General features: G+C 40.2%; 1 protein-coding gene across 1 annotated transcript in view; it reads left to right on the top strand.

Annotated features, from left to right (window-relative positions):
• Positions 1-4,363: 4,363 nt before the first annotated feature.
• zswim8 (zinc finger, SWIM-type containing 8) overlaps positions 4,364-11,588 on the top strand; it is a 68,074-nt gene continuing 60,849 nt past the window's right edge. Inside the window, 1 exon segment of the mRNA XM_030725433.1 lies at positions 4,364-5,973. Within this exon segment, the coding sequence (XP_030581293.1) occupies positions 5,796-5,973 (178 nt within the window). The 5' untranslated portion in view covers positions 4,364-5,795.

Here is an 11,588-nt window from a genome sequence, read left to right as displayed (position 1 = left end):
CACCTTCTCACACAGAAGCAACAGGATTCAGGTAATAGTTATTGTTGTAAGTAAGTAAAGTTTATTTATATAGCGTTTTTCACAGACAGAAAGACAATAATTAAAACATAATATCACCCCCACCCCCCACCCCCAGAAAACACTATGTTAAAGATATAATAACATTACCATATTAAAAGAAAAAGAATAAAAATAAAGTCAGAAACCAGAAAGCCTGGTTAAACAGAAAAGTTTTCAACTATTTTTTAAATGACGCCACAGAGTCAGCTAAATGGAGCTGGAGTGGTAAACAGTTCCAGAGCTTGGGTGCCACTGCCTAAAAAGCTCTGCCCACCCTGGTCCTTAGTCTTGTATGTGGGACAACTAAAAGACTTTGATTTTGTTGTGTGAGAGACTGTTGACTTCTTTTTTTTTCTTTTTTTTTAATGTTTTTAAATGCCTGGATCAATTTTAAATATCGGATTTATATCGGTATCGGCCAATAGCCAAATGTAAAATATCGGTATCGGTATTGGACATAAAAAAGTGGTATCGTGTCATCCCTAACATTTATCCCATTATTTCAATGTGTTATTTAAATAAATATATTTACTAGAACTGAAACAAATATACTAAATATAGTATTGCTCAGATTTGATTAAATGTAATTACCCTTTTGTGTTAACTGTGGAAGGGATACTGCATGATTACTATATTTAAACTAGAAGTAATTGTGCTACAGACTTAATTATTTTATTATTTCACTTAGCTGATTCCCCAAGAGCAGTGGAGATTACGAGGAGTCTGGTAGAAATGATTGTGAAGGACCTGCAGCCTCTTTCCATGGTGGAGGATGACAACTTCAGGAATTTTGTGAGGATACTTGACCCACAGTACAAAATTCCAAGTAGAAAATCTTTAATGGAGGGAAAACTACCAGCTCTTTATGAAGACTGCTGCACTAAGGTCAAAAAGGCACTGAGTGGTGTGGACAGTGTTGTGCTTACAACTGACATGTGGACATCAAGAGCCACAGAGGCATATTTAACAGTATCATGCCACATCATAGATGAAAACTGGCAAATGCTGGCATATGTGCTAGAAATGTGCTCTGTTCCTGGACAACACTGCAGACAATATTTGTTCACAATTAACCAGAACCGTGGAAAAGTGGGGATTAACAGACAAAATTCTGGCTGTTGTAACTGATAATGGTGCCAACATGGTTGCTGTTGTGTGCAAAGCAGGTTGGGCACACTACCCATGTTTTGCTCACACTTTAAATTTGGTGGTGAAAGACTCTTTGAAGGCTTGCCCTGACTTACTTGAGATTCAGCAGAAAAGCAGTGCTATCATTGCTTTCTTTCACCATAGTGCTAAAGCTGCAGACAAGCTCAAAGAAATTCAGAAGCAGCAGAAGTTCCTTGAACACAAATTCAAGCAGCTGAGACAAGGTGAAACTCCGTATTCTACATGTGGGAGAGACTGTCTGAGCAAAAGGAGCCAGTTACCACAGTCCTCTGTCTCCTTGGAAAGAGTTCACTTTGCTTAAGTGAGGAAGAATGGTCTGTCATCAATCTGTCAATCAATGCACAGAGACCGTTTAAGGAAGTAACCAGGGAGATATCAACTGAAAACATGTTTCAGTTTCAAAAGTGATTCCCCTGGTGTCACTGCTTCTCAGAACCACTGTAACTTCTGAGCGCCAAGGTAGCAAGCTAGCTACTGAGCTGTCAGCACAATGTCACCGTCGTTTCAGGGCTATTGAAATGTTTTACGGTCTTGCTGTCAGCACCTACCTGGACATTAGATTTAAAAACTTCGGCTTCCGTGACTCTGCAAATGTTGAGAATGTAAAAGCTCGACTTATCACTGAAATGTGGTCTGTGAATCAGACCTCAGCACCTTCATCATCTGCATCAAGCTCAAGCTCTGCCATCAGCTCTGCCCCATCTCCTGCAACTACTTCAAGCTCATCCGCAGGAGGTGCTGCATCCCCACCTGCAGCAAAAGGTGGGATATGGACAGAATTTGACTCTCAAGTCCTTGCATCTCAGCAGCATCAGACAACTGGCACTGATGCCTTAATTGAAATGCGCACATACTCAGAAGAGAGCCCAATTCCTCGGGACCAGGATCCACTGCTTTGGTGGGAAAACAATGCATTGGCATTCCCCTCTCTGAGCATCCTTGCCAAAAAAACTCCTGGGAGTGGTTGCAACATCAGTGCCAGCCGAGAGGATTTTTTCAAAGGCAGGACAGTTACTTAGTCACAGGCGATGTACAATAAAAGCGAAAAATGTGAACATGATACTGTTTCTGAACAAAAACCTCTAACCAGAGCTTCTGTTCTGCAAAGGCAGATTTGTTTTTGATTTGATTTGTAATTATTTTTTCAAAGCCAAAAAAGAACTTCACTTAAAAGGAGAAATTTTGTTTTATTCCTGTATATTCTAAGTATATTTTACCTGGAGAAAAAAGGAATTTGCTTTAAGTGTTTTATAACATTTGCTGCAGTGTGATAACTTTGTACAGTTTGTTTATTTAAGACAAAATCCAGAAAAGACGTGCAATAATAATGCATTTGATTTAATTTTTCTATCATAGTTTCTCAACACAGTGTTTTAAGTTATTGTTGAGTGATCATTTTGTGTACTTTAAGGAAAATTCCAAACATCACAATATATGAAGAAAAACTTTTATTATAATAAAGTATTTTCTATTTACTTAGAAATATTGCCTAATCCTATCCTGGGTTTTAACTAATTAATGATCAAAAGGAAAAAAACAAACCACTTAAAGGTCATCAAAAGTCACCTTAATTATTAAAAAGTATCGATATCGGTATCAATATCGACGATACTGGCCCTGTAGTTACTTGGTATCGATCGATACCAAATTTTGCAGTATCGCACACCACTACACTGTGCATCTTGAGTGACCATCTTCGCCTGTAACGCTGGCAGTCAGCTATGTCAGTCTTCAGTGCCTTGTTTTCTGCCTTTAGTTTTTGAATTACGTCTTTCATTTTGTTCAAAGATTCTTTTTGTTGGGTGACGTCTAGAGTGAGTTGCTGAACTGCTAAGGTAAGCTTCTCCATTTGCATTGAGGTTGCCTCCGTTGTTTTTTTTAATAGTGGAGACAGTGCGGAAAGTTTCATCTTGTTTCTTTGAGAGCATATGGATTGCTTCTAATATTTCTGTGTTTTCACCTCCCCCAACATTTACCTTCTTTGTTGTCGGTTTAAGTGGCGAGTCAGGAAGAGGCGTTGCAAGGCACACTTGTAGTGGATTTTGGTCAACTTCAAACCAGCTCGGATCATCTGCTGGATCCTTTTCTGTAGTCTGAGAGTCCATTGGGGGGGGGGTTAGTGTATTGCTGCTAGCAGCCTCCATTGTTGTAGCCAAAGTTTTCCTACCTCTTCGTTTACCCATTCAGATTAACATATTCCAGATCGTAGAGGGATTAAGTGTGTACAACCTGACGCAGGTATTAACTATAACATTGGTTGTTTAATCAAGAACCACCTAAATTACCCCACCGCGTGAAAACATGTCTGTTTAGGCAGACGCCATCTTGGCCCCCGGCAGGTTGATTCTGGTGAAGGAGTCGCTCTCATGACTCAACTAGTGATGACACTCCCTGGCCAATCAGTGGCATGCTGTTCTTCCATGTCACATTTTCCAATGGGTACTAAGAAAGTACCAGGTACTAATGGAAATGCCCATAAACATGCTGAGTCAAGTTGAGCCGTGCTGAGTAGGTACTAATGGAAACGCGGCATAAGTGGCCGACAACCCGGTTGCTTCTCTGGGCAGACGCAATTAAAAGTGGATAAATAAGATAAGAATTATTATTCAAATAATTGATCAGCCACTGAAAACAGCTCGTAAAATAGTTGCGTGACACTGTAACACAGGTTAACACAACCAGCTTCCCGGCTGGAGCCACCGCCGAGGACGGCGTTAAACCGCGAACGTTTGCAAAGGTTGTTTGCAAGAAGACTGAATATCGAAGAAAAAAGAAACAAATAAAGAAGGTAAAAATAAATAAAACCTAATTTTACTTTTCTAAAATGTATGTTCTTCGTCATACTGTGATATATATTATTTTTTAACAGGTTGATACTGCTAGCATGTAAACAAAGAATCTGTTTGCTTTTTTCACTTTTCACAGATAGCTAAAGTCAGGTCGTATTGGCCAAGGTGGCGTATTTAAACGCCCCAAATCAGGTCTGTGCCCTCACTGCACTCAGCACGGTGTGCTATGTAGCATCGACTGATTGCACTATCCTTCAGCCGAGGTGCAGACGGCTGTCCATGTAGAGCTGGCAGCCGGAAGCTGTTATCAGCTGATGGAGGAGGAGCTTTAGAGGAGGTGAGCCATCTTCCCCCGGCAGACAGGTTGATACACTTTGATAGCGCCTTGACGAGAGGGTTAAGGGAAGTCATCTGAAGATCCCAGTGTCGTTTGAAGGCACAGAGGATTTTAAGACGTCAGTACAGCCGGTGTCAGTTGCGAAGAGAGATGTCTGAAGGACTCGTTTGAATTTCTTCACCAGATCTGACTGAGGAATATGCCATCTTTTACGTCAGACAGAGCCTCTAATATCAGTACAAAGAACGGAAAAAATTGCTAGGAGCGGGGATTAATATCAAAATATGAAACAAGTGTAACCTAGATATATGAACAGGTACGGAACATAGGCGATGTAAATCAGCATGTAGTCGTCAGTACGCGGAGGGGCAACATCAGTCAGCAGTCAGTGTAAACAAACAGCTATTCAAGCTAGCTGAACTTAGCCGATTGGAGGTTAGCTTTCTAGTGCTTAGCACATACAGCTAACATAAGGTCGCAAAACCGAAGTAAAACGAAGGTAAATCGAACGGAACAAGCCTGTAGGCGGAAATAAAAACGAGATTTAATCTCACTTTAACTGCCCACAGTGGATGACATTTTTGTGCTATCCAAGTAGGCATTTATTAGCCTTTCAGCTAACGTTGGCTAATTGTAATTTCCATTGCACATCAAAATAACATCGCAACTAGCTCATTAAACCTGGAATAGAGGAGACATTTTGCAATATTAACACCGCGGTGTTTGACATTTTCTTTCTTGTGAGAAAGACTGAACACTTTTAGGGTCGCTATAATGCTGCGTTAGTTAATCTGGATAGCCGGTGTAGCTGAATGCCTGAAACGGCAGGACGTGAGGATGAACGAAAAGAGCTTCGAGACTTGATGAGGCTTTAATACACCAACCAGCGTTTTTAAACCTCATTTTTGTATTCGTTTTATTAGCTGCATCATGACAGAGTTCTGCACGTTTTACTTTTGACAGGTCTTTGTTTGACTCTTTGGGCCCCTCAGGCAAGAATCGTACAGCTGAGTACCGTCAAATAGACGAAAAGAGCCTGTATTCAAAGTTTCTGGCTTTGAGTAGAAGTCTTATTAAGTGACTTATGTCGACTTAATAAATAACTTGATTTGAATCTTAAACGAAGCGCCTCTAAAACCTAGAAGTTGCGGAGACTTATATTAATTGTAGTTGTGCTGTACATATTTTTGTGCAGACTGTCAGAATGTGGATGCGTTTGAAGCGATAAGCCTCTCAGCGGCGATTTGGTTGCCAGTGGCCTCCCCTCCCCCAGTGCTGACACTGAGTCTCCTCGAGTTTGTGCCACTGTTTGCCGGCTTCCCCTTGTTGTTGTTTTGTTTTGTTTTGTTTGTTTGTTTTGGGTTTTTTTTAGACTGCAGAAAGACCATAGCCTCAAATCGCTGTCCCCTGGACTCTAAAGCAGTTAAAAAGTGGATGTAATGGAACTGATGTTTGCCGAGTGGGAGGATGGGGAGAGGTTCTCCTTTGAAGACTCGGACCGGTTCGAGGAAGACTCTCTGTGCTCCTTCATCTCTGAGGCCGAGAGCCTCTGTCAAAACTGGAGGGGATGGAGGAAACAGTCGGCTGGACCCAACTCCCCTACTGTCAAGATTAAAGGTTGGAGAAGGACACATACACACATAAAATATGTTTCCATTCATTATATATACTTGAGAATGTACTATAGCAGTACCTGTTGCAGGGAAACCTGTTTGATATGTGTACGCTATAATCAAAATGTTAATTAATTATACCTTTCAGTTATTGATACAGTAGAGAAACAAACCTGGGGTCATTTTAAAAACATTCAAGCTAATATTGGATCTTAGTAGGAAAAAAGGAGTCCAATGCAGGCTCCAGATTAAAGTAATCTAACATTTGAATCACTGCCTTTTCCTACTAAGAGAAAGATACAGTTAGAGAAAAGGTTTGTGTTTACTTTGGAATGACCAGGATATTTGTATTGATAGTTAAAGTCAGATTTCATGAGCAAAGTGAGAATAATGCACTCTAAGTAAACTAATAACACAGTTATTGATACAGCCTGGACTTTATTACGCAGCATGTAAATAGTTTTTTTTTCAAGAGTCCTGCTAATGTAAAAGGACTCAGAGTTTCACTTGGAACTGTGTGTGGATATTTTATAATATATAATCACAGGGTTTTTCCTGCATACAGACATTTTAGGCCCTTGCTTAGCCCAGTCTTAAATATGATATCTTTGGCCTATCTTTGGTCGGCTCTCCTGGGTGGGGATACAGAGGTGCTGCATCAGCCAGCTAAGCTGCAGTGTTTTTGTTTTGACTGGGTCAGACTTTATGCTGTTCATGGTCTGAATGCTCTCAGTTGTAGGTATCCACGGGTTTCTGGAAGAGCGTACGTAGGCTGCCATGACAGACGGCTACTTCCACTGTACGGTTTTATACTTCCGGTTACCTAAAGTTAGAGCCAGAGTTAATGACAAAATTCGGTTACTTTGTGCTGTAACAAGCTTCTTTATTAGTTGGAACATGAGCTCAGATTCAACTTGTGCTGTTGTCGGGTGTCGCTACATCAGTCTGTACATTTTTTCAAATGATTTTATTCTGTAAATTTGTTCTTTTTACCCCAAATTATACTACCCAGTTGCACATCCTATTACCGTATTTTTTCCTTATGTTTTAAGTTTTCCTTTAATGTACAGCCTCATGTTTTTTTTACGTTATTTTATTTATAGTGTGACACTACAGCATACAGCCTACACAAAGCTTTAACAAAGCGTAGCTTCTACATGTAAACACGTAGCAGTTAGCAGGATGACAGCTGCGTGTCTCCTCGATCACAGCCTTCGGCCAGTCCAGTGTTTCTGTTTCAGTGATCTGAACACTCTGATATCCAGATCAGTGATTTACCTTCCACAGAATAGCTGCAGCATCACTACATGATTTCCCTAATCAGAGATACAGAAACAGCTGACTGTCTCCACCGCTCCACTTTCCCTTAGCATGACCCATGCTAAGCGCTTAGCTTGGCCGATGCTCTGGCTCGGCTCTACAGCTGCTTTAAGGAAAACAACGTTGCCTTGTTTGTTAAGCATTACTTTATTGATTTTATTGCTTTGAAGGTAATCTGGTGCTCTTATAATTACGTGATTCCTCGCCATCAACACCTTCGGAAAAAACAAGGTAACTGATAATGTCCATGTAGCTAAGGGCCATAATTTCATGTCATTTACACAAGTGACGGGTGAGGCACTGTTACCTCACTGCTTTTTAAAACATCCTTGCAATGTATCCACCTCCGATGTGGTACCATTTAGGCAGGTAAAAGAAACTGCAGTGTCAAAATGTTTAAATGAACGGCAAGTGTGTAAGCCCGCAACCGTAAACAACAGTGCAAACGGAAGTAAACTACCGGCTTCCGCTATGAATTATGGGTAATGGCGTGAAGTCAGGAATACTGTGGATAGTACTGCTAAAATGACCAGCTCACCTGGTCGGTTAGTGGTACGATTTTACAGGGGTGCCAACACTCACGTGTGACACACATCTGTCCTCGTGTCAACCTCTGCATTTCAGCACCAGCACAGGTCCAAATCCCACTTTCCCACTTTTATATTGACTGTATTTTAATACAACTACATTCACAATAAAGCTGGTCTTTATATAAAAAAAAAAAAGCACACAAATATTAAGACAAATGTAAACTTTATTTTTTAGACATTTTCTAACACACTTCTCTTAAATGCTAAAGTTTCAATTTTAAAATACATTTTTAATAAATTTTAAAATCCTAATTTACATACAGTAAAGTCTTGGCTATTCTGCTCTCTTCACATGTAAAATGTGAGTTTTTGAAATGTAATGTACTCAGACTTATATAGTGCTTATCTAGTAATCATAAATTTGTACAGTACTTTATTATACATGCCTCAAAAAATGAAAGGAGCACTTTTTGAATCAGTTTAGCATCAAGTCAGTTAAACTTCTAGAATATTGATCTGGTCAGGTAAGTAAGAGAGGGGGGTTGTTAATCCGTTTTAACTCCCCATCGTCTCATTAGGAGTCCTGATGTCAGGTATGCATACAAGCACGTGGGGGCCATACAATCTACTGAGGACCATTTTGAGTTGCTGCAATTAAATTTCGGCACAGTGGTCTTGCCTGGTGCATCATTTTTTCACTTTGGTTTTTGGAGTGTCCTTGAATTCAGCCTCTGTAGGTTGATATTTGTCATTTCCATCAAATGATGTGGTATCCTTTCACTCCTATCACATTAGGAGTGAAAGGATACCTGCATGCATTTTTTCCCATCGAGATCTGACGTGTTTTCAGTGTTCAGGGTTCTACTTAGCAGTTGATCGCCTGTTGCTGTGCCTGGCTGAGAATTTCAGCTGTTAGCTACTGGAATGGATCCCTATCATCATGGTCATTATAGCACTAGCAAGGACTTTGGACTGTGGGAGGAATCCGGAGTACCTGGAAATAACCCACTCAGGCAATGAGAGAACATGCAAATTACACACAGTAAGGTCAGGGTTCAAATTGTGACCCTTCTTGCTGTGAGGTGGCAGTGCTGTCTACTTCTCTAGTGTGCTGCCTGGAAGGCTAAGTTTGTTGTTAGTAGACAGTTCAGTTGGAAATGAACGTAAGTAACGAATGTTAGCTTGTTTTTGGACTGCTGATTTTCTGGGAAGAGGAAACAGGAAGTAAAACAGAGCATCACAGGTGAATGAACATCCTGCAGTATTTTAAAATTAAATAAATAAAAAAAATATTTTTTTAACATCGTGGCATGCAGACCTACTCTGGTAGCCCTCCACCATAGATCTGAGCCTGTAAAAGGCCAATTCTCCAGATGCCAGACATTAAAAAGGCTCTTCCTGGTGAGAGAATTTTAAGTGTTTTGTTCGACAATGAGGGCTCTAAATTTTTTTAACTCACTTTATTTTTTTTATTGTTTTCCCATTTCAGATATACAGAATAGGGGAAAGAAAAGCAGCACAAAACAAAACAAAAACATTACACCAACCTGTGAACAATCTGGATCACTTAGTCTCTACAGTTTGTTCCTGTGATATCAGTATTTCAGTCCTCACCCAATCATTGATGCATTGATTCATCTTGCTTTGGTGGCTCCTGTTTATATCATCTTTTTGTGATGCTTTCTTACAGGCTACTAACAGCATTTTAAACAAATATGTCTTCTTTTGATGCAGTATTTCCTTCCATATTACCTAAAGATACCACAATACATGACTGTGATATGTATCCCAGAATCTTGGCAATTACCAAATGAGCACTCTCCCAGAAATGTACAATGCCAGGACACAGCCAAAAGACACGAGTGGTTTACATTTACTTCTCCACCTCGTTTCCAGCATGGCTGTGTTGCAGATAAAGACTAACTTCTAATTTGAGGGAGACATAAGTAAGTGATTGTGTTCTCCATATATGCAACCATTCATCCTCAGAAATATTCTCACCTAGCTCCCTTTCCATTTCTGTTTAACATATAGTGTTGTATTTCTTTTCCTCTCCATGACTTGTTGGTATAATGTAGATATTATTCTGGATTTATGTAGACTGCTGCTATGGTTCCAGTTCTGCCAAGTTTACACTGGGCTTAATTTCTCTCTCATAAAAATCCATCCATCCATCCATTCGCTTCCGCACATCCTGTTAAGGGTTGCGGGGGGGCTGGAGCCTATCCCAGCTGTCATAGGGCGAGAGGCAGGGTACACCCTGAACAGGTCGCCAGCCTGTTGCAGGGCCAACACAGAGGGACAGACGACCTTTCACACTCACATTCATGCTCTCATTCACACCTATGGGCAATTTAGATTAGCCAATTAACCTAACCCCAGTAAGTGCATGTCTTTGGAATGTGGGAGGAAACCGGAGCACCCGGAGGAAACCCACGCAAGCACGGGGAGAACATGCAAACTCCACACAGAGAGAGGGAGAGGCCTGGGCCAAGGTGGAATCGAACCCAGGCCTTCCAGATGGTATTCTAACTGTGAGGCAGCAGTGCTAACCACTACGCCACCGTGCTGCCCCTCTCATAAAAATCCCTTAATTGTAAATACCTGTGGTCCTGGTTGTACAGTGTAAAACTTTGTCATCTTCTGAAAACTCATAAAATTCCAGCATTTTATTATTGTATATATTGCTATTATTCCATTTGGTATTCACTGCTTAAAACTATCTTTTCAAAAGTATTTGGAGTAAAGCATCATTAGCTACCATCAAATTAGTAAGAGTTCTCCCTTTAATTTTTATTTCCCTACTATATTAAACCACAATTTTAGTGTAAACTGGGTAATGTCTGCCTGTTCAAGAAAATCTTTTACTTCAACTTCATCTTCAAAAAAACTTTGAATTTACCTTCTTTGTGCATACTCCCCCCCCCCCCCCCCTTTTTTTTTCAGTTTTTCCAGCACTCCAGTAGATTACAGGTCTAATTTGTGCTGCATGAAAATACTCCTTCATGTTTGGCAGTGCCATACTTCCTTTGTTTCATTCTGTATAAACCTTGAAAAAAGTTGATCCCATATTCTAAATTGAGTCTCCGGTACCTGGAGCAGTGACTGAAATAGGTAATGGAGTCATGGATATTCAAGTTTAGCTCCACTGTTGACAGTGGACGACAGTCAGCGGCACTCTTGCCAGTTCAATTCAATTTTATTTATATAGCACCAAATCACAACAAACAGTCACCTAAAGGCATTTTGTATTGTGGGTAAAGACCCTACAATAATACAGAGAAAACCCAACAGTGAAAACGACCCCCTATGAGCAGCACTTGGCGACAGTGGGAAGGAAAAACTCCCTTTTAACAGGAAGAAATTAGTTTAACTAATTGATGTGTGTCATCTGGCTTCATGGATAAATAAAGCTGGGTATCATCTGCATAACAGTGAAAATTTATGCAATATTTTCTAATAATACTGCCTAAGGGAAGCATGTATAATGTAAATAAAATTGGTCCTAGCACAGAACCCTGTGGAACTCCATAATTAACTTTACCAGACACGCTAGTCAGTTAGCCTAATTATTATGGTTTTAATTGATACCCAGTGTCGGTAAATGTTTGTCTTGAATGTTATGCAGTCATCTGCCACCAGATGGAGCTGCAGCTCTGACATTGTGCAGAAACACCCTTCCTTACTTGCATTTCTGGCTTCTTCTGTGAAGTTTGTAAAAAAAAAGAAAAAATTAGAGTGACAAATGTTTTCGCGCCTTAAAAAAAAA

The sequence above is a fragment of the Archocentrus centrarchus genome, unplaced genomic scaffold, assembly GCF_007364275.1.
Source record: "Archocentrus centrarchus isolate MPI-CPG fArcCen1 unplaced genomic scaffold, fArcCen1 scaffold_55_ctg1, whole genome shotgun sequence".
Classification (NCBI taxonomy): domain Eukaryota; kingdom Metazoa; phylum Chordata; class Actinopteri; order Cichliformes; family Cichlidae; genus Archocentrus; species Archocentrus centrarchus.
This window is presented reverse-complemented; position numbering and strand designations above follow the sequence as displayed.